This window comes from Scyliorhinus torazame, chromosome 4, assembly GCF_047496885.1.
Source record: "Scyliorhinus torazame isolate Kashiwa2021f chromosome 4, sScyTor2.1, whole genome shotgun sequence".
NCBI classification, from domain to species: Eukaryota; Metazoa; Chordata; class Chondrichthyes; order Carcharhiniformes; family Scyliorhinidae; genus Scyliorhinus; species Scyliorhinus torazame.
Window position 1 is genome coordinate 7,259,387 of NC_092710.1, and position 19,719 is coordinate 7,279,105.

Sequence of the window (19,719 nt, forward strand, 5' to 3'; positions counted from 1 at the left end):
CCCTGTGACAGTGCTGAGCTCCCTCAGTACTGACTCTCTGACAGTGCAGCACTCCCTCAGTACTGACCCTCTGACAGTGCGGAGCTCCCTCAGTACTGACCCTCTGACAGTGCAGTGCTCCCTCAGTACTGACTCTCTGACAGTGCGGCGCTCCCTCAGTACTGACCCTCTGACAGTGCAGTGCTCCCTCAGTACTGACCCTCTGACAGTGCGGCACTCCCACAGTACTGACCCTCTGACAGTGCGGCACTCCCTCAGTATTGAGCCTCTGACAGTGCGATGCTCCCTCAGTACTGACCCTGTGACAGTGCGGAGCTCCCTCAGTACTGACTCTCTGACAGTGCAGCACTCCCTCAGTACTGACCCTCTGACAGTGCGGCGCTCCCTCAGTACTGACCCTCTGACAGTGCAGTGCTCCCTCAGTACTGACCCTCTGACAGTGCGGCACTCCCACAGTACTGACCCTCTGACAGTGCGGCACTCCCTCAGTATTGAGCCTCTGACAGTGCGACGCTCCCTCAGTACTGACCCTCTGACAGTGCGGCACTCCCTCAGTACTGACCCTCTGACAGTGCGGCACTCCCTCAGTACTGACCCTCTGACAGTGCGGCACTCCCTCAGTACTGACCCTCTGACAGTGCGGCACTCCCTCAGTACTGACCCTCTGACAGTGCGGCACTCCCTCAGTACTGACCCTCTGACAGTGCGGCACTCCCTCAGTATTGAGCCTCTGACAGTGCGACGCTCCCTCAGTACTGATCCTCTGACAGTGCGGCACTCCCTCAGTACTGACCCTCTGACAGTGCAGCACTCCCTCAGTACTGACCCTCTGACAGTGCGGCACTCCCTCAGTACTGACCCTCTGACAGTGCGGCACTCCCTCAGTACTGACCCTCTGACAGTGCGGCACTCCCTCAGCACTGACCCTCTGACAGTACGGGGCTCCCTCAGTACTGATCCTCTGACAGTGCGGCACTCCCTCAGTACTGACCCTCTGACAGTGCGGCACTCCCTCAGTACTGACCCTCTGACAGTGCGGCACTCCCTCAGTACTGACTCTCTGACAGTGCAGCACTCCCTCAGTACTGACCCCCTGACAGTGCAGCACTCCCTCAGTACTGACCCTCTGACAGTGCGGCACTCCCTCAGTACTGACCCTCTGACAGTGCAGCACTCCCTCTGTACTGACCCTCTGACAGTGCGGCACTCCCTCAGTACTGAACCTCTGACAGTGCAGCGCTCCCTCTGTACTGACCCTCTGACAGTGCTGCACTCCCTCAGTACTGACCCTGTGACAGTGCGGCACTCCCTCAGTACTGACCCTCTGACAGTGCAGCAGTCCCTCAGTACTGACCCTCTGACAGTGCAGCACTCCCTCAGTACTGACCCTCTGACAGTGCGGCACTCCCTCAGTACTGACCCTGTGACAGTGCGGAGCTCCCTCAGTACTGACTCTCAGACAGCGCGGCACTCGCTCAGTACTGACCCTCTGACAGTGCAGCACTCCCTCAGTACTGACCCTCTGACAGTGCGGCACTCCCTCAGTACTGACCCTGTGACAGTGCGGCACCCCCTCAGTACTGACCCTCTGACAGTGCAGCAGTCCCTCAGTACTGACCCTCTGACAGTGCGGAACAGCCTCAGTACTGACCCTCGGACAGTGCGGCACTCCCTCAGTACTGACCCTCTGACAGTGCGGCACTCCCTCAGTACTGACCCTCTGACAGTGCAGCACTCCCTCAGTACTGACCCTCTGACAGTGCAGCACTCCCTCAGTACTGACCCTCTGACAGTGCAGCACTCCCTCAGTACTGACCCTCTGACAGTGCAGCACTCCCTCAGTACTGACCGCCTGACAGTGCGGCACTCCCTCAGTACTGACCCTCTGACAGTGCGGCACTCCCTCAGTACTGACCCTGTGACAGTGCTGAGCTCCCTCAGTACTGACTCTCTGACAGTGCAGCACTCCCTCAGTACTGACCCTCTGACAGTGCGGAGCTCCCTCAGTACTGACCCTCTGACAGTGCAGTGCTCCCTCAGTACTGACTCTCTGACAGTGCGGCGCTCCCTCAGTACTGACCCTCTGACAGTGCAGTGCTCCCTCAGTACTGACCCTCTGACAGTGCGGCACTCCCACAGTACTGACCCTCTGACAGTGCGGCACTCCCTCAGTATTGAGCCTCTGACAGTGCGACGCTCCCTCAGTACTGACCCTGTGACAATGCGGAGCTCCCTCAGTACTGACTCTCTGACAGTGCAGCACTCCCTCAGTACTGACCCTCTGACAGTGCGGCGCTCCCTCAGTACTGACCCTCTGACAGTGCAGTGCTCCCTCAGTACTGACCCTCTGACAGTGCGGCACTCCCACAGTACTGACCCTCTGACAGTGCGGCACTCCCTCAGTACTGACCCTCTGACAGTGCGGCACTCCCTCAGTACTGACCCTCTGACAGTGCGGCACTCCCTCAGTACTGACCCTCTGACAGTGCGGCTCTCCCTCAGTACTGACCCTCTGACAGTGCGGCACTCCCTCAGTACTGACCCTCTGACAGTGCGGCACTCCCTCAGTATTGAGCCTCTGACAGTGCGACGCTCCCTCAGTACTGATCCTCTGACAGTGCGGCACTCCCTCAGTACTGACCCTCTGACAGTGCGGCACTCCCTCAGTACTGACCCTCTGACAGTGCGGCACTCCCTCAGTACTGACCCTCTGACAGTGCGGCACTCCCTCAGTACTGACCCTCTGACAGTGCGGCACTCCCTCAGTACTGATCCTCTGACAGTGCGGCACTCCCTCAGTACTGACCCTCTGCCAGTGCGGCACTCCCTCAGTACTGACCCTCTGACAGTGCAGCAGTCCCTCAGTACTGACCCTCTGACAGTGCGGAGCAGCCTCAGTACTGACCCTCTGACAGTGCAGCACTCCCTCAGTACTGACCCTCTGACAGCGCAGCACTCCCTCAGTACTGACCCTCTGACAGTGCAGCACTCCCTCAGTACTGACCCCCTGACAGTGCGGCACTCCCTCAGTACTGACCCTCTGACAGTGCGGCACTCCCTCAGTACTGACCCTGTGACAGTGCGGAGCTCCCTCAGTACTGACTCTCTGACAGTGCAGCACTCCCTCAGTACTGACCCTCTGACAGTGCGGAGCTCCCTCAGTACTGACCCTCTGACAGTGCGGCGCTCCCTCAGTACTGACCCTCTGACAGTGCAGTGCTCCCTCAGTACTGACCCTCTGACAGTGCGGCACTCCCACAGTACTGACCCTCTGACAGTGCGGCACTCCCTCAGTATTGAGCCTCTGACAGTGCGACGCTCCCTCAGTACTGACCCTCTGCCAGTGCGGCACTCCCTCAGTACTGACCCTCTGACAGTGCGGCACTCCCTCAGTACTGACCCTCTGACAGTGCGGCACTCCCTCAGTACTGACCGTCTGACAGTGCGGCACTCCCTCAGTACTGACCCTCTGACAGTGCAGCACTCCCTCAGTGCTGACCCTCTGACAGTGCGGCGCACCCCCAGTACTGACCCTCTGACAGTGCGGCGCTCCCTCAGTACTGACCCTCTGACAGTGCGGCGCTCCCTCAGTACTGACCCTCTGACAGTGCGGCACTCCCTCAGTATTGACCCTCTGACAGTGCGGCACTCCCTCAGTACTGACCCTCTGACAGTGCGGCACTCCCTCAGTACTGACCCTCTGACAGTGCGGCACTCCCTCAGTACTGACCCTCTGACAGTGCGGCTCTCCCTCAGTACTGACCCTCTGACAGTGCAGCACTCCCTCAGTACTGACCCTCTGACAGTGCGGCACTCCCTCAGTACTGACCCTCTGACAGTGCGGCACTCCCTCAGTACTGACCCTCTGACAGTGCGGCTCTCCCTCAGTACTGACCCTCTGACAGTGCAGCACTCCCACAGTACTGACCCTCTGACGGTGCGGCTCTCCCTCAGTACTCACCCTCTGACAGTGCGGCGCTCCCTCTGTACTGACCCTTTGACAGTGCGGCACTCCCTCAGTACTGACCCTCTGACAGTGCAGCACTCCCTCAGTACTGACCCTCTGACAGTGCGGCGCTCCCTCTGTACTGACCCTTTGACAGTGCAGCACTCCCTCAGTACTGACCCTCTGACAGTGCAGCACTCGCTCAGTACTGACCCTCTGACAGTGCGGCACTCGCTCAGTACTGACCCTCTGACAGTGCGGCACTCCCTCAGTACTGACCATCTGACAGTGCGGCACTCGCTCAGTACTGACCCTCTGACAGTGCGGCACTCCCACAGTACTGACCCTCTGACAGTGCGGCACTCCCTCAGTACTGACCCTCTGACAGTGCGGCACTCCCTCAGTACTGACCCTCTGACAGTGCGGCACTCCCTCAGTACTGACCCTCTGACAGTGCGGCGCTCCCTCAGTACTGACCCTCTGACAGTGCGGCGCTCCCTCAGTACTGACCCTCTGACAGTGCAGCACTCCCTCAGTACTGACTCTCTGACAGTGTGACACTCCCTCAGTACTGACCCTCTGACAGTGCGGCACTCCCTCAGTACTGACCCTCTGACAGTGCGGCACTCCCTCAGTACTGACCCTCTGACAGTGCAGCACTCCCTCAGTACTGACCCTCTGACAGTGCAGCACTCCCTCAGTACTGACCCTCTGAAAGTGCAGCACTCCCTCAGTACTGACCCTCGGACAGTGCGGCACTCCCTCAGTACTGACCCTCTGACAGTGCAGCACTCCCTCAGTACTGACCCTCTGACAGTGCAGCACTCCCTCAGTACTGACCCTCTGACAGTGCGGCACTCCCTCAGTACTGACCCTCTGACAGTGCAGCACTCCCTCAGTACTGACCCTCTGACAGTGCGGCACTCCCTCAGTACTGACCCTCTGACAGTGCAGCACTCCCTCAGTACTGACCCTCTGACAGTGCAGCACTCCCTCAGTACTGACCCTCTGACAGTTCAGCACTCCCTCAGTACTGACCCTCTGACAGTGCAGCACTCCCTCAGTACTGACCCTCTGACAGTGCAGCACTCCCTCAGTACTGACACTCAGACAGTGCAGCACTCCCTCAGTACTGACCCTCTGACAATGCGGCACTCCCTCAGTACTGACCCTCTGACAGTGCGGCACTCCCTCAGTACTGACCCTCTGACAGTGTGGCACTCCCTCAGTACTGCCCCTCTGACAGTGCGGCACTCCCTCAGTACTGACCCTCTGACAGTGCAGCACTCCCTCAGTACTGACCCTCTGACAGTGCGGCACTCCCTCAGTACTGACCCTCTGACAGTGCAGCACTCCCTCAGTACTGACCCTCTGACAGTGCGGCACTGCCTCAGTACTGACCCTCTGACAGTGCAGCACTCCCTCAGTACTGACCCTCTGACAGTGCAGCACTCCCTCAGTACTGACCCTCTGACAGTGCATCACTCCCTCAGTACTGACCCTCTGACAGTGCAGCACTCCCTCAGTACTGACCCTCTGACAGTGCATCACTCCCTCAGTACTGACCCTCTGACAGTGCAGCACTCCCTCAGTACTGACCCTCTGACAGTGCAGCACTCCCTCAGTACTGACCCTCTGACAGTGCAGCACTCCCTCAGTACTGACCCTCTGACAGTGCAGCACTCCCTCAGTACTGACCCTCTGACAGTGCGGCACTCCCTCAGTACTGACCCTCTGACAGTGCAGCACTCCCTCAGTACTGACCCTCTGACAGTGCAGCACTCCCTCAGTACTGACCCTCTGACAGTGCAGCACTCCCTCAGTACTGACCCTCTGACAGTGCGGCACTCCCTCAGTACTGACCCTCTGACAGTGCGGCACTCCCTCAGTACTGACCCTCTGACAGATTATTGGTGATGGTGGATGTATGAAGTGTGCGTGACATTGAGTGGGATTGAAGGCTATGGGGAGGAGGTGTTTAGTTCGGAGTGAGGGAGATTGGAGTTGGTGTGTGGGATTGAGGGGTATTTTGGAAAGATATTTTGTTGGGAGTGAGGGAGTTGGAAGATTGTAGTTCTTTGAAACTGAGCGCCATCCTCAGATCGCCGTTCGTTGGTAACATCCGAAATTGTGGAGAACGCGGTTTTTGGGATTCATGGATATGGAAGAAGGGGTTTTTTTTGCGATTGTAGGGGATGGGAGATGCTGGCCATTTGGGATTGAGCAATACTGGGATAATGTATTTATTTGGGATTGAGGAAGGTGGTGAGTTGGGATTGAGGAAGGTGGTGAGTTGGGATTGAGGAAGGTGGTGAGTTGGGATTGAGGAAGGTGGTGAGTTGGGATTGAGGAAGGTGGTGAGTTGGGATTGAGGAAGGTGGTGAGTTGGGATTGAGGAAGGTGGTAAATTGGGATTGAGGAAGATGGTGAGTTGGGATTGAGGAAGGTGGTGAGTTGGGATTGAGGAAGGTGGTGAGTTGGGATTGAGGAAGGTGGTGAGTCGGGATTGAGGAAGGTGGTGAGTTGGGATTGAGGAAGGTGGTGAGTCGGGATTGAGGAAGGTGGTGAGTTGGGATTGAGGAAGGTGGTAAGTTGGGATTGAGGAAGGTGGTGAGTTGGGATTGAGGAAGGTGGTGAGTTGGGATTGAGGAAGGTGGTGAGTTGGGATTGAGGAAGGTGGTGAGTTGGGATTGAGGAAGGTGGTGAGTTGGGATTGAGGAAGGTGGTGAGTTGGGATTGAGGGTGCCGGGAGTGGACGGGTGTGAGAGATAAGGGGGTGTGAGGGACATTTGGGGATATGGTGAAATTGTGGAAATGACGGATCCACGGAGAAAGTTGGGATTTGCGGAGAAGGGGAAAGAGGAACAAATTTGGAAAAGTGTGGCATTGCGTGAAAGAGGGATTGTAGGGATCGTCTAGGATTGGGGTTGGAGAGGTTTGGGAGAGGTGAGAATGCGATGTACAGGGAGAAGCGGTGTTTGAATGGGATTGCTGGAAGATTTTTTACTGGAGTTAAGGTGTCTCCGGTTGTGGTCAAAGTTAATCTCATCCCATTCTCTGTTCCAGATGGGTCATCTACGACAAGTGCAATTTTTCGGGTGAAATGTTTATACTGGAGAAAGGGGAGTTTCCTCGCTGGGACGCCTGGTCGAATAGTTATAGAAATGATTACGTCATGTCCTTCCGGCCTGTTCACATGGTACGTGTCCCTCCGATCATTTCGCTTGGTTGAATGTTGATTCTAGACCTCTGCCCTCCCTCTGGGCTCTTGCTCTGTAATTCACTCAGTGGCTAGCACGCCAACAGTGACTCTGACCTTTAATCAGGCCTCACTCGCTCCTCTGCTCCATTTTTAGCTTTTCAATTACGGGGTGTGGACGTTGCTGGTTCGGCCCAGCATTCACTGCCCGTCCCTATTTCCCCTTCAGAAGGTGGGGGTGAGCTGCCTTCTTGAACCCGCTGCAGTCCCTGAGGTGTAGGTACACCCACTGTGCTGTTAGGGAGGGAGTTCCAGGCTGTTGCCCCGGCGACAGTGAAGGAACGGCCGATATATTTCCCAGTCGGGGTGGTGAGTGACTCGGAGGGGAGCCTCCAGGTGGGGGGGGGGGGGGGGGGGTTCCCAGGTATCTGCTGCTCTTGTCCTTCTCGATGGAGGTGGGCGTGGGTTTGGAAGGTGCTGCCTGAGGAACCTCGGTGAGTTGCTGCAGTGCATCTTGTAGATGGGACACACGGCTGACACTGTGCGCCCGGGGGGGGGGGGCGGGGGGAGTGAACGTTTGTGGAAGGGGAGCGATCAAGCGGGGCTGCTTTGTCCTGGATGGTGTCGAGCTTCTCGAGTGTTGTTGGAGCCGAGCTCATCCAGGCGAGTGGAGAGTTTCCCTCACACTCCTGACTTGTGCCTTGTCGATGGGGGACAGGCTTTGGGGGGTCAGGAGGTGAGTTCCTCTCCGCAGGATTCCCAGCCTCTGACCTGCCCTGGTAGCCACAGTATTAATGTGGCTGGGCCCAGTTCAGTTTCTGATCAATGGTAACCCCCAGGATGTGGATTGTGGGGGATTCAGCGATGGGAGCAGCGATGCATCAGACCAACTCAGCTGACCACACCTCCACTGGATCACCCACTGACCGCACCTCCACTGGATCACCCACTGACCGCACCTCCACTGGATCACTCACCGACCGCACCTCCACTGGATCACCCACTGACCACACCTCCACTGGATCACCCACTGACCGCACCTCCACTGGATCACCCACCGACCACACCTCCACTGGATCACTCACCGACCGCACCTCCACTGGATCACCCACTGACCACACCTCCACTGGATCACCCACTGACCACACCTCCACTGGATCACCCACTGGCCACACCTCCACTGGATCACTCACCGACCGCACCTCCACTGGATCACCCACTGACCACACCTCCACTGGATCACCCACTGACCACACCTCCACTGGATCACCCACTGGCCACACCTCCACTGGATCACCCACTGACCGCACCTCCACTGGATCACTCACCAACCGCACCTCCACTGGATCACCCACTGGCCACACCTCCACTGGATCACCCACTGACCACACCTCCACTGGATCACCCACTGACCGCACCTCCACTGGATCACTCACTGACCGCACCTCCACTGGATCACCCACTGGCCACACCTCCACTGGATCACCCACTGACCACACCTCCACTGGATCACCCACTGACCGCACCTCCACTGGATCACCCACCGACCGCACCTCCACTGGATCACTCACCAACCGCACCTCCACTGGATCACTCACCAACCGCACCTCCACTGGATCACCCACTGGCCACACCTCCACTGGATCACCCACTGACCACACCTCCACTGGATCACCCACTGACCGCACCTCCACTGGATCACCCACTGACCACACCTCCACTGGATCACCCACCGCTCAGCAAATGGAGTGATCAGTGAAATATTAAGGGTTATGTTGCTTTATTTCAGGATCCCCGTCAACACAAGGTGTGCCTGTATGAAATGGCCGGACTCAAAGGACGCAAGATGGAGATCGTGGACGATGATGTTCCCAGTCTGTATTCATACGGATTTACCAATCGAGTGGGGAGTATGTCTGTGAGCTGTGGGACGTAAGTATAAATGATCATCGTTCTCTCCAACGGTGTGTGCCCGGTGAGAAAGGAGAACATGAGGCAGGGGACCACTGCATAGAGAGGTGTCAGATTCCAGACCTCTGGAAATACAAGACCATTTGGCCTTTGAACCCGCTCCACCATTCACGCGGTCATGGTCGATGATGTGTGTAAACGCTCTCCTCACTCCCCTTGAAACATTAATGGTCGAGTAATCTCTCTGCATAAAGTCTCCATATTCCCAGAAGACCATCGGCTGCTCCTTCCCCCTTTGAGGGGGAGCTGACCGGTGGTGGTTTAACCCGAGGGTCACCTCAGACGAGGCACAAGGTTCATGAATAACCTCAGCCGGTACGGGGATTTGGTGCTGGCCTCGCCCTGCATCAGCTGTCCAGGCAACGGAGCTAATGTTAATCCTGCCTCAGATAAGGAGATGAAAACTGCCCACAATACCCCAGGTGTGATCTCACCCGGAGCCCTGTACAGCTGCAGTAAGACATCCTCGCTCCTGTACTCCAATCCTCTCGCAATGAAGGCCGACATACCATCTGTGTTCCTCACCGTTTGACGTACGCAGATGCTGCTTCCAGAGACTGGTGCACTCGGACACCCAGGTCCCTCTGCACACCAACATTTCCATAACACTCTCTCATTCTGATTCTCTGTCCCAAGTGGATACCTTCACATTTATCCACGATACACTGCACCTGCCACGTATTTACCCACTCACTCAACCTGTCCATATAACCTTGAAGCTTCTTAACATCCTCCTCGCCACTCGCATTCCAAACATCCTCCTCGCCACTCGCATTCCCAACATCCTCCTCGCCACTCACACTCCCAACATCCTTGCCACTCATCCCCAACATCCTCCTCGCCACTTGCATCGCCAACATCCTCCTTGCCACTCGCATTCCCAACATCCTCCTCGCCACTCACACTCCCAACATCCTTGCCACTCATCCCCAACATCCTCCTCGCCACTCACACTGCCAACATCCTCCTCGCCACTCACATCCCCAACATCCTCCTCGCCTCTCACACTCCCAACATCCTCCTCGCCACTCACATCCCCAACATCCTCCTCGCCACTCACATCCCCAACATCCTCCTCGCCACTCACATCCTCTTTACTTGCTGCTCCCTCTGTTGATCAGTGGAATATCATCACCTCTCTGATTATTTCCGAGGTTGCTCACCTCTTTAACCTTCCTCACTCCCTCAATTGGGAATTGAATCAGTAAGGCAGCTCCTTTTACATTTCAGATGTTTAAATTAATTTAAATTAAGCTAGAATTGTGCAGTGTAGGTTAGCAAGGGCTGCCCCACCCACTCACATAACTGGTTGGCAGTTAAGTGTCAGTCACTTAAATCTACTTTGATCTAAAAGCAGGTGGGGAGGGGAGTCAATTCAGGACAGTTTAAAAAGAGCCACTTGTAAGCTCACTCCCAGTGAGTTCTCCCAGTGAGCCAGAGAAGACACAGCCAGAGTGAGACAGCAAAGAGTGAGTTTGGGAATTTGAATCGAGGTGGGAATTCGAAGCTGGGTGGGGAGGAAGTGCTTTTTGTGACTGGTAAGTAGTGTTTCTGTTTTTCTGTTTCTTTTCATTGGTATATTTATTTATTTTTTTCTTCGTTGTTTATTTATTTATTTACATTTTTTGGGGGGGGAATTCAAATTGTTGAAGTTAACCGAAGGTTTAAGACATGGCAGGAGATCTCAGACCCGTGTCATGCTCCTCGTGTGCGATGTGGGAGCTCAGGGACACGTCCACTGTCCCTGGCTCCTTCACGTGCAAGAAGTGTGTCCAGTTGCAGCTCCTGTTAGACCGCTTGACGGCTCTGGAGCTGCGGATGGGCTCACTTTGGAGCATCCGCGATGCTGAGGACGTCGTGGATAGCGCGTTTAGCGAGTTGGTCACACCGCAGGTGAAAGGTACTGAGGGAGATAGAAAATGGGTGACCAAAAGACAGAGCAAGAGTAGGAAGGCAGTGCAGGTGTCCTCTGCGGTCATCTCCCTACCGCTTTGGATACTGTTGAGGGAGATGGCTCACCAGGGGAAGGCAGCAGCAGCCAGGTTCATGGCACCGTGGCTGGCTCTGCTGCGCAGCTGGGCAGGAAGAAGAATGGCAGGGCTACAGTGATAGGGGACTCAATTGTAAGGGGAATAGACAGACGGTTCTGCGGACGCAATCGAGACTCCAGGATGGTATGTTGCCTCCCTGGTGCAAGGGTCAAGGGTGTCTCGGAGCGGCTGCAGGACATTCTGGGGGGGGGGGGGGGGGGGGGGTGAACAGCCAGCTGTCGTGGTGCACATAGGCACCAACGATATAGGTAAAAAACGGGATGAGGTCCTACAAGCTGAATTTAGGGAGCTAGGAGTTAAACTAAAAAGTAGGACCTCAAAGGTAGTAATCTCAGGATTGCTACCAGTGCCACGAGCTAGCCAGAGTAGGAATGTCAGGATAGAGAGGATGAATACGTGGCTCGAGAGATGGTGCAAGAGGGAGGGATTCAAATTCCTGGGACGTTGGAACCGGTTCTGGGGGAGGTGGGACCAGTACAAACCGGACGGTCTGCATCTGGGCAGGACTGGAACCGATGTCCTAGGGGGGGGGGGGTGTTTGCTAGAGCTGTTGGGGAGAGTTTAAACTAATGTGGCAGGGGGATGGGAACGGATGCAGGAAGTTGGAAGGTAGTAAAACAGGGACAGAAACAAAAGGCAGTAAGGGGGAAAGTGTAAGGCAGAGAAGCCATAGTCAAAAATCAAAAAGGGCGACAGTACAAGGTACAGTGACTGAGGGGAGCGCAGTGAATGGGACCAGGAATACTAAAAGAAATAAAACGGGAAGTGAAAACATTAATGGTAAGCGACGCGGCAGGTTGTTACAGGAAGATATGGGTTCAACGACAAGGAAAATTAGGAGAAAGGTTAAGAGGAAATATAACTTAGGAGAGGTTACTGATCGAGGTGTTAAGATTCAAAACAGAGGTAAAAAAGCCAACATAAGTGTACTTTACCTGAATGCTCGTAGTATTCGGAATAAGGTAAATGAGTTGATGGCGCAAATCATCGTGAATGACTGTGATTTAGTGGCCATTACTGAAACATGGTTAAAGGATGGTCACGACTGGGAGTTAAATATCCGAGGGTATCAAACCTTTCAGAAGGACAGAGTGGATGGTAAGGGAGGTGGTGTAGCTCTGTTATTTAAGGATGACATCTGGGCAACAGTAAGGGATGACATCGGTGCTATGGAGGATAAGGTTGAATCCATTTGGGTGGAAATCAGGAATAGTAAGGCGAAAAAGTCACTGATAGGAGTAATCTATAGGCCACCAAATAGTCACATTATGGTGGGGCAGGCAATAAACAAAGAAATAACAGATGCATGTAGAAATGGTACAGCAGTCATCATGGGGGATTTTAATCTACATGTCGATTGGTTTAACCAAGTCGGTCAAGGCAGCCTTGAGGAGGAGTTTATAGAATGTAACCGCGATAGTTTCCTAGAACAGTATGTAATGGAACCTACGAGGGAACAAGCGGTCTTAGATCTGGTCCTGTGTAATGAGACAGGATTGTTTCAGGATCTCATAGTTAGGGATCCTCTCGGAAGGAGCGATCACAATATGGTGGAATTTAAAATACAGATGGAGGGTGAGAAGGTAAAATCAAGCACTAGAGTTTTGTGCTTAAACAAAGGAGATTACAATGGGATGAGAGAAGAACTAGCTAAGGTAGACTGGGAGCAAAGACTTTATAGTGAAACAGTTGAGAAACAGTGGAGAACCTTCCAAGTGATTTTTCACAGTGCTCAGCAAAGGTTTATACCAAAAAAAAGGAAGTGCGGTAAAAAGAGGGAAAATCGACCGTGGATATCTAAGGAAATAAGGGAGAGGATCAAATTGAAGGAAAAAGCATACAAAGTGGCAAAGATTAGTGGGAGACTAGAGGACTGGGAAATCTTTAGGGGGCAACAGAAAGCTACTAAAAAAGCTATAAAGAAGAGTAAGATAGATTATGAGAGTAAACTTGCTCAGAATATAAAAACAGATAGTAAAAGTTTCTACAAATACATAAAACAAAAAAGAGTGGCTAAGGTAAATATTGGTCCTTTAGAGGGTGAGAAGGGAGATTTAGTAATGGGAGATGAGGAAATGGCTGAGGGACTGAACAGGTTTTTTGGGTCGGTCTTCACAGAGGAAGACACAAATAACATGCCAGTGACTGATGGAAATGAGGCTATGACAGGTGAGGACCTTGAGAGGATTGTTATCACCAAGGAGGTAGTGATGGGCAAGCTAATGGGGCTAAAGGTAGACAAGTCTCCTGGCCCCGATGGAATGCATCCCAGAGTGCTAAAAGAGATGGTTGGGGAAATTGCAAATGCACTAGTGATAATTTACCAAAGTTCACTAGACTCTGGGGTGGTCACGGCGGATTGGAAATTAGCAAACGTGACACCACTGTTTAAAAAAGGAGGTAGGCAGAAAGTGGGTAATTATAGGCCAGTTAGCTTAACTTCGGTAGTAGGTAAGATGCTGGAATCTATCATCAAGGAAGAAATAGCGAGGCATCTGGATGGAAATTGTCCCATTGGACAGACGCAGCATGGGTTCATAAAGAGCAGGTCGTGCCTAACTAATTTAGTGGAATTTTTTGAGGACATTAACAGTGCGGTAGATAACGGGGAGCCAATGGACGTGGTATATCTGGATTTCCAGAAAGCCTTTGACAAGGTGCCACACAAAAGGTTGTTGCATAAGATAAAGATGCATGGCATCAAGGGGAAAGTAGTAGCATGTATAGAGGATTGGTTAATTAATAGAAAGCAAAGAGTGGGGATTAATGGGTGTTTCTCTGGTTGGCAATCAGTAGCTAGTGGTGTCCCTCAGGGATCAGTGTTGGGCCCACAACTGTTCACAATTTACATAGATGATTTGGAGTTGGGGACCAATGGCAATGTGTCCAAGTTTGCAGACGACACTAAGATAAGTGGCAAAGCAAAAAGTGCAGAGGATACTGGAAGTCTGCAGAGGGATTTGGAAAGGCTAAGTGAATGGGCTAGGGTCAGACAATTGGAATACAATGTTGACAAATGTGAGGTTATCCATTTTGGTAGGAATAACAGCAAAAGGGATTATTATTTAAATGATAAAATATTAAAACATGCTGCTGTGCAAAGAGACCTGGGTGTGCTAGTGCATGAGTCGCAAAAAGTTGGTTTTCAGGTGCAACAGGTGATTAAGAAGGCAAATGGAATTTTGTCCTTCATTGTGAGAGGGATGGAGTTTAAGACTAGGGAGGTTATGCTGCAATTGTATAAGGTGTTAGTGAGGCCACACCTGGAGTATTGTGTTCAGTTTTGGTCTCCTTACTTGAGAAAGGACGTACTGGCACTGGAGGGTGTGCAGAGGAGATTCACTAGGTTAATCCCAGAGCTGAAGGGGTTGGATTACGAGGAGAGGTTGAGTAGACTGGGACTGTACTCGTTGGAATTTAGAAGGATGAGGGGGGATCTTATAGAAACATGTAAAATTATGGAGGGAATCGATAGGATAGATGTGGGCAGGTTGTTTCCACTGGCGGGTGAAAGCAGAACTAGGGGGCATAGCCTCAAAATAAGGGGAAGTAGATTTAGGACTGAGTTTAGGAGGAACTTCTTCACCCAAAGGGTTGTGAATCTATGGAATTCCTTGCCCAGTGAAGCAGTAGAGGCTCCTTCATTAAATGTTTTTAAGATAAAGATAGATAGTTTTTTGAAGAATAAAGGGATTAAGGGTTATGGTGTTCGGGCCGGAAAGTGGAGCTGAGTCCACAAAAGATCAGCCATGATCTCATTGAATGGCGGAGCAGGCTCGAGGGGCCAGATGGCCGACTCCTGCTCCTAGTTCTTATGTTCTTATTCTGTCTCCCGGTAGGTGGGTGGGGTATGAATACCCCGGTTACCGAGGTTGCCAGTTCCTCCTGGAGAAGGGCGAGTACCAACATTGGAATGAGTGGGGTGCCCACCGTCCTCAGATCCAATCCATGCGGCGAATCCGGGACCAGCAGTGGAACACACAAGGCTGCTTCACCATCACCAACTAGCCGGCGACGGGCATGGGAGGGGGGCACTGGGATGGCAGCGAGGTCACTGCTGTGATCTGCGAGGGTGAGCTGAGTTCTCGGGGCTGAAATGTTCGTGTCAATCACCAGCCGACTACTCATGGGGTTGGTCTGGGTCATGGGGAGGAGTGAGGGGTTCAGTCGGGTCATGGGGAGGGATCAGGGGTTGTCAGGGTCATGGGAAGGGGTCAGAGTGCACAGTCTGGGTCATGGGGAGGAGTGAGGGGTTCAGTCAGGGTCATGGGAAGGGGTCAGAGTGCACAGTCTGGGTCATGGGGAGGGGTCAGAGTGCACAGTCTGGGTCATGGGTTCAGTCTGGGTCATGGGGAGGGGTCAGAGTGCACAGTCTGAGTCATGGGGAGGGGTCAGGGGTGCACAGTCTGGGTCATGGGGAGGGGGCAGAGTGCAGTCTGGGTCTTGGAGAGGGGTCAGGGGCAGAGTCTGGGTCACGGGGAGGGGTCAGAGTGCAGAGTCTGGGTCATGGGGAGGGGTCAGTGTGCACAGTCTGGGTCACGGGGAGGGGGCAGAGTGCAGTCAGGGTCATGGGGAGGGGTCAGAGTGCACAGTCTGGGTCATGGGGAGGGGTCAGAGTGCACAGTCTGGGTCATGGGGAGAGGTCAGAGTGCACAGTCTGGGTCATGGGGAGGGGTCAGAGTGCACAGTCTGGGTCATGGGGAGGGGTCAGGGGCAGAGTCTGGGTCATGGGGAGGGGTCAGAGTGCACAGTCTGGGTCATGGGGAGGGGTCAGAGTGCAGTCTGGGTCATGGGGAGAGGTCAGAGTGCACAGTCTGGGTCATGGGGAGGGGTCAGAGTGCACAGTCTGGGTCATGGGGAGGGGTCAGGGGCAGAGTCTGGGTCATGGGGAGGGGTCAGAGTGCACAGTCTGGGTCATGGGGAGGGGTCAGAGTGCAGTCTGGGTCATGGGGAGGGGTCAGAGTGCAGTCTGGGTCATGGGGAGGGGTCAGAGTGCACAGTCTACGTCATGGGGACAGGCAGTAGGCACGGCTCAGTACCTGGGGAGTGGGGGGTGGGGGTCAGCATTCGGGAGGGGGGTGGGGTGAAATTCTGGGTCTCAGGAGGGTAAGGGTCGAGGCTCCGGGAACTTGGCCGCTGCCTGAAGGCAGGCGACCAGTGGTGGGTGAACAGACCCTCAGCAAAGACCAGGGACAATCCACTACCGGAATCTTCGGGAACTATTTCCCTGCCATTTGAGCTCTGGCTGTCCTGGTAGCCCTGTACACGGAAATGTAACGTATCAGCTCATTCCGAAATAAAGGCTGTTTTAAAATACATTCTGAACTGGATGGATCGTTTGTCTTCTTAATATCTTGCTGCACCTGCATTGCAGCAATCTCTGTCCCTGTAAGGTACTCGAACCATATATCGACAGCCGCCCATTCTACCTCCGTCTCAGAATCTCCTGTACAATTCATCAGGACCTCAACTCCTGCACTCAAATCACCCGTGTGCTAAATGTCAACATACTGGTAGCCTTCGTGGATTGGATTGGATTTGGTTACTGTCCCGTGTACCGAGGTACAGTGAAAAGTATTTTTCTGCGATCAACAGATCATTAAATACATGGAAAGAAAATAAAAGAAAAGAAAATACATAATCGGGCAACACAACATATACAATATAACTACATAAGCACCGGCATCGGGTGAAGCATGCAGGGTGTGGTGTTAATGAAATCAGTCCATAAGAGGGTCGTTTAGGAGTCTGGTGACCGTGGGGAAGAAGCTGTTTTTGAGTCTGTTCGTGCGTGTTCTCAGACTTTGTAGATCTGCACATTTTAACCAAGTTTGTATTTGTAGAATAAAGGGTCAATTTGTCATGTCCAATCCAGCTACAATGCAAACTTTTGGGTTGTGGGTGAGACCACCCCTGGAGAGAACTCCACACAGTGGAGACCGGGCTCGAACACCGATTCTCAACGCCGTGAGGCAGCAGTGCTAACCACTGCACCACCTTGCCCACTGTCTAACCAGTTAAGAGCTACTCTGCATAACTATTCCTCCAACAAGACAGAGAGAGACAGAAGGGAGGGAGAGAGAGACAGAGAGACAGGGAGTGAGAGAGAGAGCGATAGGGAGGGAGGGAGAGAGAGAGAGACAGAGACAGAGAGAGAGATAGAGAGAGAGGCTCACAATGCAGATACAGGGGTCAGATACAGAGTAAAGCTCACTCTACACTGTCCCCATCAAACACTCCCAGGACAGGTACAACACGGGGTTAGATAGAGTAAAGCTCCCTCTACACTGTCCCCCATCAAACACTCCCAGGACAGGTACAGCACGGGTTAGATACAGAGTAAAGCTCCCTCTACACTGTCCCCATCAAACACTCACAGGACAGGTACAACACGGGGTTAGATAGAGTAAAGCTCCCTCTACACTGTCCCCATCAAACACTCCCAGAACAGGTGCAGCACGGGGTCAGATACAGAGTAAAGCTCCCTCTACACTGTCCCCATCAAACACTCCCAGGACAGGTACATAGGAAGGAAGTGGGCCATTTAAGATGCTCTGGTGATCGTCCATTTCAATCCCTTCATGTCATTGAGATTTAGAAATCAGTCAATCTCAGCTTTAAACTTAGTCAACCCCTTTACATCTTTGAGAGTGTAAAAATCTCCAAGAATGAGGAATTTGATCTCCAGGGTTAGGTTGGAGAAACAGAGCTCGTTCCCTTGAGGGGGGTTTGCTAGAGGTGTACAAGGTTAGAATAATAATAATATAATAATCGCTTATTGTCACAAGTAGGTTCCAATGGAGTTACTGTGAAAAGCCCCTAGTCGCCACATTCCGGCGCCTGTTCGGGGAGGCTGGTACGGGAATTGAACCGTGCTGCTGGCCTGCCTTGGTCTGCTATCAAAGCCAGCTGTTTAGCCCGTCTGACCAGTATCAACACTTTCTAAGAGCAATTTCACTTTTCCCATTCCTTCACCCGCTCTCGGGAACACTGTCAATATTTTCCCTGCAGTTTCCTAACGATATGTATCTTGGAGGGGATGCGTGTGGTGAGTTGGTGGTTTAGACAAGCTCAGAGAGTGGGCAAAGACATGGCAGATGCAGTATAATGTGGAAATCACCATCCCTGGGTGTGAGTTCCACAGCGACACTATTCACCTCCGTCACTCCCTGTGGGAGCGGGTTCCACACCGACACTATTCACCTCCGTCACTCCCTGTGGGAGCGGGTTCCACACCGACACTATTCACCTCCGTCACTCCCTGTGGGAGCGGGTTCCACACCGACACTATTCACCTCCGTCACTCCCTGTGGGAGCGAGTTCCACACCGACACTATTCACCTCCGTCACTCCTTGTGGGAGCGAGTTCCACATCGACACTATTCACCTCCGTCACTCCCTGTGGGAGCGAGTTCCACATCCACACTATTCACCTCGATCACTCCCTGTGGGAGCGAGTTCCACATCGACACTACTCACCTCGATCACTCCCTGTGGGAGCGAGTTCCACACCGACACTATTCACCTCCGTCACTCTCTGTGGGAGCGGGTTCCACACCGACACTATTCACCTCCGTCACTCCCTGTGGGAGCGAGTTCCACACCGACACTATTCACCTCCGTCACTCCTTGTGGGAGCGAGTTCCACATCGACACTATTCACCTCCGTCACTCCCTGTGGGAGCGAGTTCCACATCCACACTATTCACCTCGATCACTCCCTGTGGGAGCGAGTTCCACATCGACACTACTCACCTCGATCACTCCCTGTGGGAGCGAGTTCCACACCGACACTATTCACCTCCGTCACTCTCTGTGGGAGCGAGTTCCACATCGACACTATTCACCTCCGTCACTCCCTGTGGGAGCGAGTTCCACACCGACACTATTCACCTCCGTCACTCCCTGTGGGAGCGAGTTCCACATCGACACTATTCACCTCCGTCACTCCTTGTGGGAGTGAGTTCCACACCGACACTATTCACCTCAGTCATTCCCTGTGGGAGCGAGTTCCACATCGACACTATTCACCTCCGTCACTCCTTGTGGGAGTGAGTTCCACACCGACACTATTCACCTCCGTCACTCGCTGTGGTAGTGAGTTCCACACCGACACTATTCACCTCCGTCACTCCTTGTGGGAGTGAGTTCCACACCGACACTATTCACCTACGTCACTCCCTGTGGGAGCGAGATCCACATCGACACTATTCACCTCCGTCACTCCTAGTGGGAGTGAGTTCCACACCGACACTATTCACCTCCGTCATTCCCTGTGGGGGCGAGTTCCACATCGACACTATTCACCTCCGTCATTCCCTGTGGGAGCGAGTTCCACATCGACACTATTCACCTCCGTCACTCCCTGTGGGAGCGAGTTCCACATCGACACTACTCACCTCGATCACTCCCTGTGGGAGCGAGTTCCACACCGACACTATTCACCTCCGTCACTCTCTGTGGGAGCGAGTTCCACATCGACACTATTCACCTCCGTCACTCTGTAAGGTTTTCGGGCAATTCGGCCCTTTTGGAGAAACTCAGAGACTGTA

At 53.5% G+C, this 19,719-nt stretch overlaps 1 protein-coding gene across 1 annotated transcript in view; it reads left to right on the forward strand.

The window, feature by feature from the left end:
* The window catches only part of LOC140410109 (beta-crystallin B1-like), a 29,959-nt gene extending 14,752 nt beyond the window's left edge, over positions 1-15,207 (forward strand). Inside the window, exons 4-6 of the mRNA XM_072498051.1 lie at positions 7,013-7,145; positions 8,935-9,077; positions 15,007-15,207. Coding sequence (XP_072354152.1) covers positions 7,013-7,145; positions 8,935-9,077; positions 15,007-15,175 — 445 coding nt within the window. The 3' untranslated portion in view covers positions 15,176-15,207. The remainder of the gene's footprint in view (positions 1-7,012; positions 7,146-8,934; positions 9,078-15,006) is intronic.
* The last annotated feature ends 4,512 nt before the right edge of the window (positions 15,208-19,719 follow it).